Here is a 20,324-nt window from a genome sequence, read left to right on the forward strand (position 1 = left end):
TTTACATGTAATTATTACTGATGATTGATTTATTAACAGAAGTAGTGTGTGTTGCTTAAAAAGAAAAGAAAAAAAATGCATAAATAAAAAAGGATGTAGTCCGAAATGGCTGGAGTTAAGGGTCCAGCGACGTGCCTGGTCATCAGTACCCGAATCGTCAGCCTGGACAGCTACATAATAAAATTAAACGTATCAACTGTACAGAATATGAAAGGCTATAAAGTACAAGGGAGGTTGGTTAGGACAGTCATGCCTCCCTCTCTAGGCGATGGTGGTGGTGGTGTTGTTGGTTATATATAGTTATTTGTGGTTGGTGCCCCAAAATGTAACCTTTCAACTAACCCCAAGCACATGCCCTATCTGCTGGTGGGTCCCAATTATTTGTGTTCAGGAAAGGCTCCCGGGCCGTATCTGTCTGAAGGTTCTGGTTATCCATATTCAGCAGAGGCTGTGTGTGCTGGAGCTTACATTATTAATATTACCCTTTCTACCACCAACTGTGACTCAGGAGGGTGCATCCGTGAAGGTGGCTCCTTCAATAAAATATTCACAAAAAAATGTCTCTGAAGAGGCCACTGTTAACACACACACACACACACACACACACACACACATGCACACACAATGCACAAACACAAACGACATGCACACAGCATACAGTACACTGACGCTCATGCAATCATGCTTGCTTACAAAAAAATTCCACAAGCAATATGCACAACTTTCTATAATCTCATACAGTATTTGCAAAAAATTTCTGTTATTAGGTTTGCGATGGGAAACAAAAAATTACACAAAAGAACATAGAAGAAAAAAAAAAAAAAAATCTCGTGACAATATTCAGCTTACAAACTTTATATATATATATTTATATATGAATTTTCTTTCTGCCCTAAATCTGTACGCAATATTCCACATGCTGCATAAATGTTGAGGGAGGGGGAGGATGTCGCAGGGTAAGGAGTGGGAGGTTAAGACCGCTTGAGGGGGGGAGGGGGTTATGTTTTAGTGCCCATAGAACAACACTGTCGCGTTATTATCACAGTCTTAGTGTAGAGGGACGAGGAGGTAACGCGGTGGGTGGTGGTAGGCGTGGCGGCCTGTCTTCTATCCATTTTCTCTCTCTTCATCTATCCTCATATTTTCTTCTTTCAGTATCTATCCTTATACTTTCCCTCCTTCCTTCACCCATCCCTGCATTTTTCTTCCATCTTTTGTCATCCATCCTTAAATTTTTCTTCCGCCTTCATTTAACCTTGCGTTTTTCTTCCTTTCACCACTTGTCCTCATTCGTTCTTCTTTCAGCATATATTCTTACAGTATATTTTTCCTTCTTTCATCATCTCTCCTTATACTGTGTTTTCTATCTTCTGTCGCCTATCTATATATTCTTCCTTCTCCTTTCATCACTCCTCACTTTTTATTTTTAGTTACTTTTCCTAAATCAATCATATATTTCTTTCTATCCTATTTTTTCTTCTCATAAATTTTTCAATATTTTCAAGTTACCTTTCCTACATGCACTCATTTCTTTTCTTCCTCTCAAAACTTCCAATCATCTTTCTCTCTACCTACCTCCCTACCTCCTTCTGTGAGTGGGTGAGAAAACACAGCTCAATTAATGTTAAGTTATAGCAGTGAAAGTCTGCAATGACAGACCTCAAAAATAAATTACATCACCTACAGCAACAATAATCATAGACCAGCAGTTTAAAAGGTAAGATTTTTTTTTTTTTTGTCCGCATATACAGAATATAGTAAATATTTTTCAGCTGGAAACCCATTAGTGATGAGAGAAATTAAATGAAGAGAAATGTTTAATATCCTCCTGTTAAATCGCCTGACACCTGTTCAATATATGCCAGAAAAATATCCAAACCTATATAAATCACCAACTTACATTAGCAAGTAAAATTACAAGAAATTTCTTTCAGCACTTATAGAAATTACAAAACAGATTCCAAGTTACAGATGCAAACAATATACTGCAATTATCCTGCTAGAACAGAATCCACTCTTTTGGACAAAAATATTGCGACAAGTATTTTCAATAAGCAACAAGACACACTGATGTGCAAAAATTTCAGAAAAAACAAAAAAAAAATGTTTAGTTCTCTTTATACAAGGAACAAAAGATTTTAGATAGTTTAACAATAGATCAATTTTTCACACCTCCCATTTACATACACTTGTGTAAAAATAACAGCCATCACTTAGTAGTCAGACATAACACTTATCACTTTACTAACCCTATTCCTTGGTGAGAAAACCTACTCTGAAGGCTTCACTACATCCAGTGTTGCTTAAACATTGTGTTACATAACCTGCATCTCTTACAGTACTCAGGACACAAAAGTGAGACGTACTGCTCTGTGACGTTTAGTTTAGATAAAATCTGGTGCATATTTCATTCCCACCTAAATAGGTCTGTTTAGTAAGTTCAGTGCACAATCTTTAATTCCAATAAACCTGATGGCTAGATCTCCCGCTAGTGGATTCATTTCTCAAGATCCATACAGTAATTCTCAACCTGGACACAAAGACCAATAGCAATATGCTCCACTAGACTTGTCAATTAGTACAATATATTATCACTACTGAAAGCTTCTTCCCGTGAGTTGGCATCTTCTCTGCATCACTCAAGGCTTCATCAGGCCCTCCTTACGTTTATCACAGACACGTGAAAAGTTTCTACAGGTTTCTTTGTTTGTCGCAAGCGCACTAAAACATGTACGTCTAAGCTGCTTAAAAAGGAAATTATAACTCTGACCACCAACTGCAAACCGCACCTAAAAGTTTCTAGCAGTAGCAGTTAAAGTGCAGACCTTCACTCTCGCACTCTGATCAGCTATATACATGTGCACATCTGTGTGTGTGTATGTGTGTGTGAGGCAGTGCAGGATTTCTTGCCGTTGAAAAATAAATAAATTAAGATCGGACAATGCTTGCTGGTGGTTCTCGGTTTAAGGTACAGCTGCAGACATTAATATCATTCCACTTCTTGCTAAGCAATTACGAAACTCTTTCACAATATTCTTAATGCTTTTTTGTTAGCTTTCAACAGTAATGATTCACTGCCTTATTATGGATTGTAATGAAGGTGCTAAGTTACTTGGCTCACTTGAAAAGTTCCAGTGAACTGCAGGCTTAAACTGCCCTTCTGCAGTCCACCATCCTCCTTCTGGGGCACAAGGAAGTACAGTAGTTGTGGGACATCTGTATAGCCAGGCAGTGGACTGATATTTGTCATCCACAAACCTTCATTTGGGGAGAGGGATGTCTGTATAATCTGGCACTGGATCAATATTTAGGTCTGCAATTGTACCCCAGCAACCCTCACACGCACACACACTGCCACACGTCTTAACTTGGCATCCCACATCTTGCCATCCTGGTGTCGCGAGGAAGGGTGAGCCATTTGACGTGTTTCCTCACTTGCTCCTACCTTCCTTATCACTCCTTTGCTGATGATCCAAGCTACCACCATCCACCCACCTCTCCTCCTGCTCCTTATATCCCTCCTCCTTCTCCTCTATTCTCCTTCCTTCCTTCCACCTCTCTCTCCCTCTCTTCAGTTGTAAATCTTAATGGCCTTTTCCAGGTAGTTATATCGGGATCGTTTGGGTGCCTTGTTTATGTGTTCCAAACCAAGCCATGGCCGGGCAGGGATGGAGGCTGTAGTGAGGAAGAAAACAAAATGAATACACCTCTTGCCAATATATTTACACCACTAACAGTCCATTGTAACTTAATACAGTACAAACTCCCAAAGCCAAACACTCAATTTCCAAAAACCTCCACATTCCAATATATTTCACCATGCTATAGTGAGGTGTTCATACTTCTTGCCATCACACAAGCAATGCATACATGAAGACACAGTGCTTTTGTATGAGAACAAATGATAACTTACACAATGCAAGGTATTTCACTACATTTACTGTTTATAATACTCTATTTTTACATGATTTTCTCGTAGATAGCATTCCACTTTCCACAAAGCCTTTGGAACAATGCATTTTGGATTTGAGTTTGTACTGTACAACACTCAGCCATAACTCACGCCCTTCCATATTTGTCCATACTCAGTCCCTCTACGGCTGCATCCACACCAAATACTTTATGGTGCGGATGATAGTTCTGCATCACTGTAACCCATAGAATATTCTGTCCACACCTGCCCATATCCAGGCTGGCCACTTGTATTGGGTTAGTGACACAAAATTCTTGCTCGCATTCACTCAAACCAGCAAGAATATGGCGTGGGTGCAGCCTAATTCAATCACCTGTCACTGTAGTCCCTTTCACATTAGGATTATAGTTACAGAGATGGAGTTTGAGTAAAGAAATATGGGAAAGTGTGGAAGGGTGGGTTATGGCCATGTGTGAGTCTGGACTGGATTATAGCAAGAGACAAATTAACCTACAGTCAGCCCTCACAGAAAGTCTTAAAGCATGGAGGCAGGATACTACTTTAAGTGTAACAACTGAAACAACTATGAGACATGTTTCTGAGTCATGGAAGAAGTTAAATGCAAAAATACACTCACTTCTGACTTCAAAATCTTTTATGAATCACAACCAATGTTAAATGAAGGAAAGGATTAATTTACTATAGTACATTTTCTCCGACATGGCCCAGATTTTTGTCTTTTAGCACCATCTTTCACATAGCCCAATGGAAGAAAAAGGTAATATTATGGCTGTGCATCTTTTTTGTAGCACTTCTTTGTGATTAGCACCATATTTTAGCATTCATCTAGTACTACAGCTTAGCATTCAAGATGGAGGGAGGACAATTTTAGGCTAAATTAGCATGAAAGCAGTATAGTAAAGCTGTTAATTTAGCATTCATCATCATCATCATCCAGACCTCTTCTCAACTCTCAAAATGGGGTGAGGTAGGGTCCAGGGAGCAAGTTAATTTATAAGCAACACAATGCCTTTAAACAGGGACTGACTGTACATATAAGTTAAAGAAAAATACACACACATTATAACCACAATATGATCAAACACCAAAGAAAAAAAAAAGTTATTAATTTAAGTTCTATTGACCTGAATCTGGGTGATCTGACCTTCATGAACCTGACCTTGGTTGGGGTGAGGTTTAAAGTCTTGGAGGTTAACCACATCATCATCCGAGAGGAAGGAGGGTCGCGCCATTGTTACAATCGCAAACCGGTACTGCAAGGAAATTAAACAAGGATGAGAAAAATGTCACCTTATAATTGTCATCATCATGAATGGGTTTAGTCTCTTCCTAAAAAATACCTGAAACATAAAATCATCTAGTCATACACTCTCTGTTTTTGTTGTTCTGGTCCTTCGTTCATCTGGACCTGAACCTAACGGACTGCAGGCTGAAGCTGCCTTTCTCCTGAAGTTGATCAGCCTCCATTTATACGACAAGCAAGGAACTGAAGAAATTTTTCTACAAACAAGCAACTTCATTGTCTGTTACATCAGAGCTAATGCATTAACCCCTTCAATCCAATTATATCTTGTTAGCATTTACTTTGGTTAACCCCATATGCTTCGAGAAACTTAATAAGAGCAGGCAAGTAATGGAGGGAATAATGAAGACTGTGTTCCACCCTTCTATTTTAAAAATTCTCAAAAGTTGAAGGAAATCATCCGAAGGCAGCCTAAATAAAATGAAAAAGTTCTCACACGTCTGAAGGGATTAAAGTGTCCTCTTTCAGTGCCACACCTTACGCTCTTCACAAACTCCCTCCAATATCACTTTTACTACTGACAACCAACAACATACACAAACCTTCTCGTATTCCTTATCTGGAACATCGAGTCTCTTCTGTATACGATCCCTGACGTGTGAGAAGAGCTCCCCCTGCTTCACTTTCACCAGGAATGGGACACCAAACGTTGAGAATATCTCCTTGTGGAAGTGGCCGACGGGGACCAACATCTCATCCTCGGCCAGGTGGATCTGGTCTAAAGGCACCTCCTCAATGCGGTACGATCGCGTCCCTGCACTACTTAGGCTGTCGAGGATCGTGGTCTCAGGTGGTGTGGAGACGATCTTGTTGGAGGCGATATCCACCAGTCTGTTGGTATGAAGAAAATTACCTAACCTCGTCACTCTGAAGATGTAGTGTCTCACAACTGTTTTGAGAAACTTCAGGTGGTTCTTGGGAAAATAATAATACAGTAATCCGTCCATCATCCAATCCAACGTTGCCCCATGAGAAGCGTACGAGCCCGGGGCTAGGCAAGTTGGTCCTGACATTTAAGATAAGAGTGACTAGCTTCACTCATCCCTGAGTGGCACTGTGAGCAATAAACCCCAACCACCCCCTGGAAATAAACCTACACAGAGTCATTCCGATTGGAGCACCTTAATTACCCACTTAACCACCAGGCGCCAGAATTTGGTTATATGGTTACCACCCACCACAGTAAATGATTTCCTGGTGTACAGGAAACCATTTGGCTTGCCACTCAGGGTAGAGTCACATAATAATAATAATAAATAACGTCACAATAATGATAACAACAACAATATAAGAATAAAGCTATTTCACTATGGGTCCAATTCTCAACTGCTATAAAGCTACAGCTACTGATGACCTTACAGATGAATGCAAAAGGTCATCAGCTTTCCTACCATTTCATTTAGAAAGGCACATGTTTCCATGCATTGATCTTGGTCACCTAACAGTGGCTCTCCATGCTGCTCAGTCTCTCGGAGCCTCTTTATTCCTTATCCCTGAGGTCACACTCCATGATCTCATCCGAAATAGTTCTGTAACATCTGAGAGCAGGATCCATGGTAACATAGCGTTTACTCATCAAAATTAGCTCAAAAATAACCTCTGCATGTTTCTCAAAATTTTCCCAAGACATCCTGTATTCTCTGTCATACTCCTGCTCTCACCAGATCATTATTTTCAGCTTTGGTGGGACTAACGCTACTCTCTGCTACAGTGTTGAAGAAGGCTGTGTCTAAGTAGTCCATTTCAAAAAGCCCCTACTAAGCTCAATAACTCTTGTAGAGGCATTTTGACAATTATGGAAAGGAGGTGGAAGACAACATTGGGTAAAACAGAGGCAAAATTAGCTGAGAATATAGCTCACCTCTATTTCACGTGTGTTTACTCCCACCTCCTCCCCATAGTAACTAACTCTGCTTGGAAACAGCAGGAATAAAACAGAAATGATGTCTTCTGCCTCAACCAGTTAAAAGTATTGGAAGGATTTTTATCTTTATACAGTAACTTCAATTCACTGTCGTTACTCTTCTTTATCTTCTCGCTATTATTATTATTTTAGTTGAGATATGGCATCAAATATGTAGTTCATTATCCCTTCAATATGAGACTGTCCCTAAAAATAGCAAAATCTTCAAAATGGACCAAGAACTAATAAATGAATCACTGGACTGAAGACTAAAAGTGACGAAATTCTGACATGGGTCCAACAAAAATGCAGCAAATGCACATTCAGTTCTTTACGATACCTTTACCATTCCTCAAGTAGCTACTGACAAAACTTTCCAGATTATATCCAAAGGAGGTATTCACAAACATATTTATGATTAACAATACAGAGACAGACACAAGTGCAGTATTTTCCAAATCTGAACAAATACAAAGCAGAAAACTCAAACCATCTGAAATACACACCAGAAGGGATAGGGTATTTCACTGTATTTTGTCAGTTGTACATTCTCTTCAGACAGAACTGGGATGATGATTATTTTTGGCTGTGCACATACTAACGATGGGTTGTAATAATACGATACTGTGAAGCACCCTCATCTGTGTGAGGCGTGAACCCATCTTGCCACTCCAGGCCTAAAGGATGTTTAATCATCACGCAAAATATGATGTTTTTCCTTTCAGATCCACACATGCCAACCTATGGCAGTGTGGGTAGTATGATGTTATTACAACCTGTCATTAATACATATACAACTTGTTAACCATCATAACTGGAAGAGCTTATTCACTACCACCCACACTTAAACAGGTAGGGGTGTGGGATCCAATCGGAAAAATGTCGTAACTGCAACACGGTCACACATCTTTTAGACCTGCGGTGGTGAGGTGGATTCAAGTGCCACACAAATGAGGGTGCTTTATGGTAAGATGTTATGGCCAATTTCCTGCCATAAGTTAAGATTTGTGTGTATAATTCTTCCAACTGATCCAAGTCGAGGTACTCACCTGAGTTTGCCGGAGCCATTCTCTGAGAGGGTGACCTGTTTTCTGGCTTCGTGTAGCAGGTCCGCCACTGTTCCATTCTTATTTGGGTACAGGACAAGTTCCACCTCCTCCTTCATTCTCTCACCAAGCCACATACACTGCATAAAAAACACAAAATATGGATGCAATGGATGACCAATTTATCTACCAAATATCTGCTGTCCATCCACAAAACCCAATGTTTAGGTTGGATCAGTATTAAAATGAACTATATACACAAGAAACATTGTGCCACAAGTCCAGTCACTCGGTGACCATTTTTCTGAATGAGTGTACAATGATTCAAAGTCCAAACTGACTCTAACACACTGTTACAAATCTTATTACACATATCACATTTCCAGCAACTGTTGTGATGATATTAGCTGGTTAAGGCACTTGACTTAGCTTCCATTCCAAAGAAAACATCAACTGTAACACGGCCAACCCTAATATGAGAATTTCTTATGAGAAAGCATGGAATCGTTTAAAAATTGGATTAGATTATCAATATGTGCTAGATTCATAAAACCAAGTCATTATTCCAAAGTACTGTTGCTACTGGTATTTTGATGGTTATCTTGAATGTACTGAATCTACAGCAATGTCATGATTTTTTCCTGCAGCCGATTTGCACTGTACGAGAAATATTTAACCCATGGCATTCAGGTGTCATGTACAGATGACTGTCTCAAGATGTCTGGGTAGCAGGTATAAACGATCTAGTGTTTTGCGACAGTTTGAATATTTCGCAGACAATTACCACCACAGGCAAACAATGGCAACTTTCCTGCACACATCCCAGTCACCCGAATACCTCTGTCATGGATAGACCTATGCACAAAGTTTCCCCTGTGTCCAGTGAGATGTCAGCCAGCCTCCCTCAAGGTCACTGCCACTGTGACCTCATTCCCCAGCTCACACTACCGCACACTCACACCACATTTCTCAAAGCTTACACAGAAATGGGGTTTGTGGTTGACTGCGGCATTCTGAATGTTTTTTTTACTGTGAGGGCTAGTAGAAGCCTTACTTGTGCCACGCATATGGACACAGCCACAAGAAACAAGAAAAATTACCCCACTTCCAAAGGCTCTCGCTCTGACTCTACACAATACCAGGACAATCTGAGGCCATCAGCTTGAAGTCAAAGGATTGGTGAGTAAGTATTATGACACTTACTTTTTATTTCTGGCTGAGCATGAGCTGGAATATTACGTTTAAAAAAAGGGATTTTCCAGAAACCCCTAGCTGGGGGAAGGGTCAGCGGAAATAAATACTGTAAGCCAAGGGTTAATAAATGACTACACAAATGCAATAACAGAATAATGTAAAACTCTCAGGTGGCTACTAGCCATTTTGAAATCTTCTGAATTAGCTTTTATTTGAATTTTAACTAAGCTTTCTCTTAATAAAATAAATCTTCCATGTCAATGTACAGTATATTCACTACACTATCACAAATCATGCTATACAGCATATAAACTATTACCACAGCACATCATAATATATTGGAGCCAGTTGCTTATCCAAAAAACTCATCAATCATTATAACCACACCATGTTTACTATAACCTGATGAAGTCCTTTCACTCTTTTCATCTTAGCTGACAGCTAAGTGTAGTGAGACTGTACTGTTCATTTGGCAAGTAATCAAGGAGGCTCATTCCTACCTCATAACTAAAGCTCATCAATTTACATGCAACCATGACCTAACAGTTAACTTCCAGGAGTAGCCAATTTCCATCAAATGAATACAAATGAAGCTCAGCTATACTTTGTTCACTTTATCTTGGTATAAAATTGCCCTCTCTTCATCTTCAATGCTACACTACAGTAAGACTATGACTAGAATTTGGTAACGATCTTGAATACGTGTTATGCAAAGGCAGTCAACCCATAGTATTACTGTATTCTGCCTTTGAGCAATGCGATGTAAGCTGCAAATGGACCAAAATCTCATTAAGCTCTAGTGAAAGACATGTACAATCTTGAGCAACACAAAATAACCAACAAAAGAACCAAAATCATCGCCAAGTAACTGCAGACAATCTATAGACAATCTATAGGCTGTCTCTCCTCCAGCACTGACCTTAAACTGGCGTTTGTTCTCCAGCTCATTAATCCGTATGCTCAGCTGCTGGTAGTAAATTTTCTTTGGGTGTCTTGGCTTCATACAGACGAGCATGTCCTTCAACGTGCCCTCATATGTACACCGAAGGGGGTTGCCAGGGCCCTCACGGTAGCTGTGGGGGAAATTATACCTGGATTTAACAATGTGATCCTGGCTGAACAAAATCTGGCATTAGTACAGCCCTGATTACATATATTGTAATAATGAAATATTTACAGTACGACTTACCAAATTCACAAAGGACTTCCACGATGACACCATGATCATAGAATCCCTGTTGTTTTTATGGTTTCTGGCTCAATTGAATGTGAATACAGAGAAGTACAGGCTAAAGTTGCCTTTCTCCAGCAGTTTACCATCTGCCTTTCAGGCAACAGGGAGGGAGTTGAGGAGAGTTAAGCCATCTGGTTACAAAAGTGCCACCACATAAAGGTATCCCTCCTCAGTGTTCCTACCATATATAATAAAATCAACAAGCTGACTACCAACCATAAAGCCTTGAGTCTGGGTGCAGTCCTTTTATAGTGTATTCATGCTGCTACCAAATAATGTTATCATCTTTGGAAATGCCTCTCATATTCAATGGGTTTATTATGGCTATATCTAATCCCTCCACTTAAAAGTCTATCCTAAGCTGAAAAAAATCATCAGATGGTGACAAGAACAAAATGAGAGACATTCCCAGACTCACTGGGGTAAAAAGTGGTAGGTGTAGGTGAAGGCATCCATCATCCACTCATTGATCTAGTGTTGCTTACTTTTTCCTTCACCTTTATTTTTAGTTTTCTGTCTGCCTTCCTGTTTTCCTATTTCTCTCATCCTTCCTGTCATAATTAAATACCCTGCTTTCCACTTCAGGTGGCTCTACACTGAATGACAATCCTAATGACTTCTTGCTACCCAGGAAACCAAAATACGAAGCTGGGTGGCAGCCACATAACCAAATAACTGGGTGATGTGGAGCCTACTATTGTGTTGCATCCAGGAACCAAATCTCTACACTCTTCCCCAGGGCGAGGTGCTGTCAACCGCAGGGGAACACCGGTTCACTGCATGGGATGGCCCTGCAGGGTCAGCTGCTTGCCTGTGGTTGATAGGTTAGCCAGACAGACAGATGTTACTTCAACAAGAACGACAACAAGTAGGATAAAAATAACAGCACAAACATCTACCTCTGTGACTTGAAAAACTGTAGTAGGTAGGGGTCTGTGTCAAGGCGTGCGGCCACTGCCTTAGCCATCTGTTCATAATTCATGCGCTGCGACAGCTCCATCATAAACCCAGGGTCCGTCGCCACAGTCTTATCACAGAATGTCACCTGAGGAGGCACGACCATTACGCCATAACCAATATGGAATTATGTGAGCTGTGTAGCAGATGAATGCCTACGTACACAAATCATATCTCCCCTTTCCACCTAAATAAAAAATACTTAATCTGAGTAAAGTTAAGCCATATTATTAATCAAAACACTATTAAACAAGTAACAAAAGACTATATCATTCAAAAACATACTGTATTTCAGTTGCAAACTCTATTACTTAGCTGGTAAGATCCAGAAACAAGAAATGGCATAAAGAAGACTCATTTGCATAAGAACACATTGGAACTTGCCTTCCTGTTGCAGTCCACCATCCTCTTTTCAGGAGGCAGGGACAGAGATGAGGGAATTTTGCACTACCAGGCAGAGAAGCTGCCCAGTTATATCAGTGCCACCAAAGTAAATCCTCTCCTTTTGTATGAGTGCAACACCCCAACTTCTGAACTGGTACAGCTTTGTCACTCCCCTCCAAAGGGCAAAAGATATGGCATTGCATTATAGGTGTCTGAGTTAAAAAAAAAATGATAATAATAATAAAATAAAAAAAATAATAATAATAACAGAAACCTACCTCGACTCTGAAGAAGAGGTCTCTAAAGTAGTCGCGGCAGGACGGAAGCTCAAGGCTGGGGTCGTCGAGAAGGTCGTCTCGCTGGAACACTATGATGTCTCCGTCCATCAATTCATCCAGCACCTGAGAGGGAAGAACCACATCCACAATATACCAAATTCTTGTTACCACATACAGGCATACCCTGGTTTATCGATGCAACTGGTTAAGTAAAAACCCATCACTACGCGGGGTATCGTATCTCGGGGTAGATTTAACATGTAAAGTACAGGGATGCGTTTTTAAGCCATGGGTTTCCCCCAGCCAAGTCCTTAACCCACCTAAATGAGTCCAAAAACAAGTATCTAGCTAACATAAACCCTCAACAGCTTTAAAACATGCTAAACTATGCCTAAAAGCAGTTTTTAACTCACCTAAACCCAAAAATAAAATCTGAAAAACAAAAAATGAGTCAGGAAAAAAATCAAACTTAGTAAACTGTACCCCCAAATGACAATGTTCACCCCACCCATGACAATAACACATAAATCAAAGTCTAAAACCTGTTTATAAATCAACCTAAACACAAAATTTGTGTAAAATATCAAATTTGTAAAAAAAAAAAAAAAAAAAAAAAAAAAAATCACCGGGGTTTAGTCATCGTTCGGCAGGGTAGGGTGGTATTTCTACCCCCACTGCTATGCAGGGGTATCGCATCTAGGGGTATCATTACTCGGGGTCTGCCTGTACAGTATTGTATATGCAAAAGTTCTCGCGTATACCAAGCTCTCGTTATTATATACATATCAATTCTTGTTACCATTTATACCAAGTTCTATATATACTAAGTTTTGTTATCACATACAGTATACCAAGTTCTTGTTACCATAATTATAACAGTTCTCATTTCCATATGTAAACCAAGTTCTTGTACCATAAATACTAAGTTCTCATTACCACATATACCAAGCCCTCATTTTAAAAATTAATTTTAAAAGTGGCAAAAGGCATTTCAAAAGTAATGTTTATTTACAATCACTAACAGTGCAGAAGACAGACAGACACCATCTTAGAAAGCCATTTTTTAACAAAATTACCCTTATCAGTGCCTATTCATCCAAACCTAACCTAAATTTTTGTATCTAAACCCAACCTTTTTTTATCTTAACCCAACCTATTTAATGCTGACCTAACCAATTTTATGCTAACCTAACCAAACTTATCCTATCCTATCCTAACCTAACCTATCCCTTACATAATCATATTTTCCTTGTTTATTGATGGATCCCTTTCATAATCAAAAATGCAATTCTGTACACCTTTATAGAGTCACTGGGAAAAAAAAAAAAAAAAAAAAAAAAAAAAAAAAAAAAAAAAAGCTTTATTACTAAGAGGTGGTCCTATGTCTCCTTAAGGATTACCCACAGACAATCTGTCTGTGGTCACACCCTTCAGAATTAAACCATCAGGCTACAGATAAACAGAAAGAAAGATAAGAGACAGATTGATAGAGCTATACCAGCAATATAGACAGATGGAGACTGATAGACACTGATACAGATGTAGATAAACAGATACAGATAAGATGGATGAATAGATCTGCTATTCAGCACGTCAGGTATAGTACCTTTTCGAGGGGTCTGTCGAGATCTGCGAGGCGTTCCACCAAATTTGGCTTGATTTCCTCAAACAAGGCAAGCTCGGTACCTTGAGGCAAACCTGCTCTCTCATTTAGCAGTGGCACCAACTCCTCTGTCGGCATAACAGGTAAAGGATAGTTAATTGACAGTTAATTAAGATGCGCAGCTTATCTTCACACTCACCTATAGTTCTTTCATCTTAACTTGGCCTAATTATTGTCCTTTTGTGGCAATTTTCACATAACTCCCTGGAACAATGTTATGGCTCTTCATCCTTTCCATGGCACTTCTTTTTGACTTGCACCATATTCTGGTGTTAATCTATTGGCACAACTCAATGCTGAAGATGGAGATGGTAATTTTAGGCCAAATTAAAGTATAAAAGAGCATAGCCTACCTACCTAATGGGAGAAATGTACCCACCAAGAAATTGTTTGTTGTTGATATTATTACCCCAGGCTCCTACACTCCTCATGGGGCAACATAGGATTGGATGATGGATGGATGGATGATTACCGCGTTGATTTCATAGGTGCTGTTGTTGCTATGGCACTCGGTTCACTTGAACATGAATCCAGCAGACCGCAGGCTGAAGTTACCCTTTTGCAATCCATAATCCCTTTACTGAGGCTGGCAAGGAGGTGAGAAACATTTGTACACCATGAAGCAGAGATGTCTAGGTAAGGTTCAGGAAAAATAAATTATTAAAATACAGGAAAAACTAACCAAAAGTCTGCCAACTAAATGGTCCACACATTCATTCACTCACCAATTAAGCCCTGGGAATCCCAACTCCTTCGATGAGTACAAGAAATACACACAATACTCACGAACATTGAATGAGATGTGCATGTAGTGATGACCACAGTAATGGAGACGCTTGTGACGTGGATCGTAGTACTTGAAGAACAGCAAAACATCGGAGTCTTTGTCGAAGGCAGTGAGGCTCTTTAGTCCTGAATCTGGTGGCACTGTCTCAATAAACACTGTCCACGGGTTGCTGTTGTCGCTGATCTGCTAGGGAATCAAAAGAATTAGGATACACTGATCATCAAACATTATTCACTATTATCACAAACCTAATATCAACCTAAGGGATGGGGTACCAGTAAGGAAACAGATATGGATTTTGCAAGGCACTGAGGGATGGCCCTCTTTTGGGCAGAACAATTATTACTTTAACAGAGCAAGGTTATTTGCCAAAATATATGCAATAAATATCCTATAGAAATGCTATCACAGAATCATTTCACTTAGGAGAGTTTGGGTAATAATATCAAGGAATCTGACAATGAATCAGCATGGATTCAAACTTGTGGTATTTTTGCTAGGATTCACACTCCTTTTCCAATGTGCTGGATACAGCCTTGGGAAAGATTACTTATCATCATCATCATGGGCATTACTATCTTAATCTTTTTACCACCTAAGGATGGGGCATCCCAACAGAACTCCACAAACTTTACACATGGAACTATTTTTCACTCCTCTCAATATGGTTACTATAGTTTTTTCATCTTAACTTGGCCCAGATTTTTTTACCTTTAGTACCATTTCACGTACCGTACCTCAATGGCAGCATACGAATATATGTTGTACAAACTTCCCATAACACTTCTTCATGACTTGAATCACATTCTACTTTTAATCTATTGTTAAAATGCAGCATTTAGTTTAGAGATGGTAAAAACTAACATTCCAGATAACCAGATGGCAATTTTAGGCAAAGTTAAAGTGAAAAGAGTAAAGCTGCAGTAGTAGCTGCAATCCCAGGCTCTTCTGAAAGTGAACCCAATGGACTGCAGATCAAAGTTGCTGCCTTTCTTCTGCAGTCCACCGTCCTCCTGTCAGGGGATAAGGAGGGGACTGAGGGGTGATTGCCAGGCAGCTCCACTGCCCAGTCACATTGGTGTTACCACATGAAGGCATCCCTTTCCACCATCAAAGAGTGAACACCTGCACTGACATACCTAACCTCAAGAACTGCATGTGTTTGTGGCATTCAAGACGGAGAGGCAATTTTAGGTATGTGAATGTGAAAGAACTGCAATGATATAGTGCAATGAACCTCATTTAGTTGCCTGTATTTTTAACCCTGAAAATGGATAGAGGGCAATTTTGGGCCAAGTGAAAGTGGAAAGAGTATGACACCTGCAATGATATAACTAACCTCATGTAGTTGCTTGTGTAGTTGTGTGTCTAGGTCCAGCAGTGTGGGCCGGTTTGTCTGGTTGGTCCGCAGGTTTAGAGGCCACGGTCGGATCTGCTCTACCGGGTATTTCTGTAACAAGGAAATCATTGAAAACTGGTTGGAAATTTACATGGCATGATATTTACAGTCCTTTTTCTCATAATCATATTGTACCTCTTCCTTCGTGAATGGTTTTGCATATTAGCTACACTTCAACACACTACTTGTACAATACTTAACGTATATCAACTTAGTTAATATCACTGACATCTATCTCTATATAGCAAGACACCTTAATCCCACAAGGGATGGCCACAAACAAATCACCTCCATGTCACCCTGACCACTGCCATATCGCAGCCCTTCCCCCAACTTTAGGAGGATATTTAGTGTAATAAATATGATGCCATGCTTCCTCTTAAGCAATCCTCACACAGCTGATGTTTTCTATGGAGTGGAAGCTAAGTGCCAAAACTGGCTAATGGCTTCTTAACAGTATATTATCCATCTATCATCTAATCCTGTGTTACCCCATGAGGAGCGTAGGAGCCCGGGGCTAGGCAAGTTGGTCCTGATGTTTAAGATGAGAGTGACCAGCCTCACTCATCCCTGAGTGGCATTACTTGAGCAATAAACCCCAACCACCCCTTGGATATAAACCTGCACAGGCTCAATCTGATTGGAGCATCTTAACTGCACATTAAAACACCAGGCATCATAATTTGGTTATATGATTACCACCCGGTGTAGCAAATGGTTTCCTGGTGTACACGAAACCATTTGGCTTGTCACTCAGTGTAGAGTCACCCACAGACAGAGGGAAGAGGAGAGAATGAAGGAAAGAAAGACAGAACAGGAAGGAAGAAATGAAGGAAGGAAGAGAGGAAAGGGCAGTCACCTGAGAGCAGAACTACATTGAGCAGATGGTAGGTATCCCCACCTACCATATATAACTAGAAGCAATTAAGGCGCTCCAATCGGATTGAGCCAAGGGGTGGTTGGGGTTTATTGCTCACGTAATGCCACTCAGGGATGAGTGAGGCTGGTCACTCTCATCTTAACCCGCGGATTGTGCAACTATATTTTTTCTATCCCACCCTGTGGTGTGCATTTTTTTTTTTTAAACTATAAACTTGAAGATACACATTCAGGGCATCATTTGGTGAAAAGGAAAAAATCTCTAGATCTCCGCCTTTGCGTAGCACCATACATAAGTTTTCGTAGGGGTCAAGTTGTTTACGGTGATGCACAGCCTGACCTGTGGCTTGCAATGCGATGCTACCAAGCCTGAGCTGTTGCTCACAATCCACGGATTAAATGTTAGGACCAACTTGCCTAGCCCAGGGCTCCTATGCTCCGTACGGAGTAACACAGGATTAGATGATGAATGAATGAAAATAATTAGATACGTAATAATGCGCCAAATAAATAATTAAAAAAGCTATTACTCTGCTGCAAAAATCAAATAAGATAGGCAACAATGTGCAGAATGCCATTAAAGAAGAGTTAAGAAATTTCTATAGGCACTCCCAATACAGCCTTCAATCACATAGCATACTGCTCTATCTATCTATCTATCTATATACTCTTGTATTTTGTTTTTCTATTGGAAAGAACAACAGTTGCAGGCTCGCAGCCTTTGGTTCCTTCTTCCTCGCATTAAAAAAAAAAAAAAAAAAAAAAAAACTCAATCCTTTAAAGGGTGGCCACAAACAAACTGCCTCCATGTCACTCGGTCCTCTGTCATTTGGCTACCCTCCCTCCAACTCACACACCCCTCTCTCATGTATCTCTCCACTCCATCCCTCCATCTCATCCTTGGTCTCCCCTTCCACTTTGCTCTCCAAGTCAGTCTCTCATTCTCCATCCTCTCCACATGGTATAACCACCCCATAACACCTTCAAGCACATCCACACCATCACAATGCTCCTTTACTGCCTCATTTGTCATAAAGCTAGAACTGAATTAATTGAACCTACCAGGCTTTCCGCAACTTGCTCGAGGAAGTCCTGGAGTGTGGCAGATTTTTTAACCTTGAATATACGGTAGTTGGCCTTGTCGGGGTCGTAGAGATCATTACCCTGGTGACCTGAGAATGAGTCTTCCAGAATTACCTGCAAAAGTTAAGGAGATTTATAGCTTAGGAAGGAGAGGCATTATACAGATAAGTCTTTGTTATTACTACTACCACTACGACTATAATCCCTCACTCTCTCTCTGCAGGTTAATCTAAATTGAGTATCAATGCTTCCTTGTCACTGTGTTCACCGCCATCAAGCTGCCCTCTACAAGTCACACCTCCTACTCATATATCTCTCTACCCCTTCCCACCATTCAAGCCCCAGAATCGCGAACATACCACAGGGAACATCCACACTTACCTGCTCCATACTTAAAGTGACATCTAACAACCTAAGACCCACCTGGATAGTCATATAAAGATGAGCCTCATTACGTTCCTTCCTGCGAATCATCTCCACCCTCTTTTCCTCCTGGAGCCGATCAATCAACTCCTGAGGTATGTCCTGCTCCGTCACCTCCTGCAGGACCAGCTTCAGACATGACTCCCGGATATACACCAGCATGTAGGCCGATGTGCAGTGTTTGACAGTGAGAATGAGATCATCTTCGTGGCCACCAAAATTATTATGGATGGCTTCGACTTTGCTGCACCGAGACACCACATCGTCATCAAATTTGCACCACTGTGGAATGGAAAGACTGGGATGAGTATATTCAATGGCAGAGCAACAACATTACTGTATAGCTACATTTTATTTTCATGCAGACAAGGTAACACATGTATGCTCAGTCCACTTTTTCTTAGCCTAACATTCTCTTTTATTGTATCAGTTTAATATCGACACAGTTTGCATCAATAATATACAGAAGGATATCAAGGTGTAATGTGCGGAATTAATGGCTAAGGAACTGGAGTTACATAACCTCCCAAGCCAGTCAGAATAGCATCCTCTTTACTGCACTGCTGGTTGAAGTTACCCATTTCTTTTCAGCCTACCACCATCCTTTCAGGGAACAGGAAGGGAGATGAAGCCTATTTGCATAACTAGGCAGCAAAGCCACCCAGGTATGCTGGGTATACCACATGATGGCATCCCACTCCAGCATCATCACCCTTAGTTAATGACGTACCCATACTGCCCTCTTTGCAGCATAAAGGCACAAGATTAGGCTACCAAAGTCCAGAATAAGTATGGGTTGGAGAACGACCTATGTCCCTGCAAGCATGGGACTCCACCCGTACCCCCACAACCCACAGTGCATTCCAACCTAAGATCTCTATCAACAGAACTGGGTACAAAACTAAGTCAACGCACCCTTCCATCGCCTTTGGGGTTGATGAACACCACATAATGCCCTCCGTGGTTGTCCCCGGAGTGAACCAACACTGCATGAAGGACATATGTGGCTGGGGTTGAGTCTGCCTTCTGAAGAAACTGGTCCATATTTAATTTCTCAGGGAATTCATACCTGGAACAAGAGGAGCAGTTATTAGGAACCTGAGTTTTCTTTATGCATAAGTCACCATCATCTCATTACAGTTTCTCAAGATCAGCATTTTTCAACCAGGTATGCCAATGACGGTGCCCTGGGGTGATAGGGTGGTACAAGTTTATTAGTGCAGTAATTTCCTCTTGGTTTTATTGTCTTCATTAGCACCACAAATTTTAAACTGGTATTTGATGTACTGTTAGAACCAAGCAATTCAGATCTGAGTCTGTACTGTCCTGTACTGAATTTAAAACAAAACATAACTTACCTGTCATTAATCTTGACGTTTGAGTCGGTGATGGGATCGTACTGGAAGCGCATGAGATGGAGGTGGAGGACGGGCGGAAAGCTCTGGAAGATGACTCCCTTGTCCGCCTCCTGCAGCCCATGCTCTCCTGCATCATATTTGTTGTCTCCCTCCAGGGTTTCCACACTGACATAGTCTTTGAATGACTCGTAAACTGTTTGGAAAAGGGTGCAATTGTTAGAAGTATCAGTGTGTCAGAGATGGTGAAGGATAGATTCTTTCCACTGGCTACTTACTTCACTTCCATCTGAGTTGATGAATACATTACAAACAATTAAAGGGCTATGAAGATACAAATAACATTTCAAAAGTGATTTATCCCAATTGTTAGAAAGTCTGAAGATAAATTTAAAAACTGTTTTCAGTACAGAACCATATTCATTCCACACCGAAACAGTGAAAATACAATATTTTGGGATACTTTGATGCTTCTGTTCATAAACATCCTTTTACAAATACC

General features: G+C 40.5%; 1 protein-coding gene across 3 annotated transcripts in view; it reads right to left on the bottom strand.

The window, feature by feature from the left end:
- Positions 1–879: 879 nt before the first annotated feature.
- The window catches only part of Usp7 (Ubiquitin-specific protease 7), a 35,215-nt gene continuing 15,770 nt past the window's right edge, over positions 880–20,324 (bottom strand). Inside the window, exons 9-22 of one of the 3 annotated variants that reach the window (XM_080265502.1) lie at positions 19,826–20,018; positions 19,383–19,536; positions 18,468–18,749; positions 18,024–18,158; positions 16,023–16,133; positions 14,683–14,866; positions 13,840–13,964; positions 12,234–12,356; positions 11,514–11,659; positions 10,300–10,453; positions 8,190–8,326; positions 5,780–6,068; positions 5,094–5,187; positions 880–3,675 (exon numbers count right to left, since the gene is read on the bottom strand). In XM_080265502.1, the coding sequence (XP_080121628.1) occupies positions 3,572–3,675; positions 5,094–5,187; positions 5,780–6,068; positions 8,190–8,326; positions 10,300–10,453; positions 11,514–11,659; positions 12,234–12,356; positions 13,840–13,964; positions 14,683–14,866; positions 16,023–16,133; positions 18,024–18,158; positions 18,468–18,749; positions 19,383–19,536; positions 19,826–20,018 (2,231 nt within the window). In that variant the 3' untranslated portion in view covers positions 880–3,571. Of the gene's footprint in view, positions 3,676–5,078; positions 5,188–5,779; positions 6,069–8,189; positions 8,327–10,299; positions 10,454–11,513; positions 11,660–12,233; positions 12,357–13,839; positions 13,965–14,682; positions 14,870–16,022; positions 16,134–18,023; positions 18,159–18,467; positions 18,750–19,382; positions 19,537–19,825; positions 20,019–20,324 lie in introns of all 3 variants that reach the window. The other 2 variants (XM_080265498.1, XM_080265509.1) reach the window with 2 other exon arrangements.

This window comes from Coenobita brevimanus, chromosome 2 (assembly GCF_032717465.1).
Source record: "Coenobita brevimanus isolate Jiangsu-jjx chromosome 2, ASM3271746v2, whole genome shotgun sequence".
NCBI lineage: Eukaryota > Metazoa > Arthropoda > Malacostraca > Decapoda > Coenobitidae > Coenobita > Coenobita brevimanus.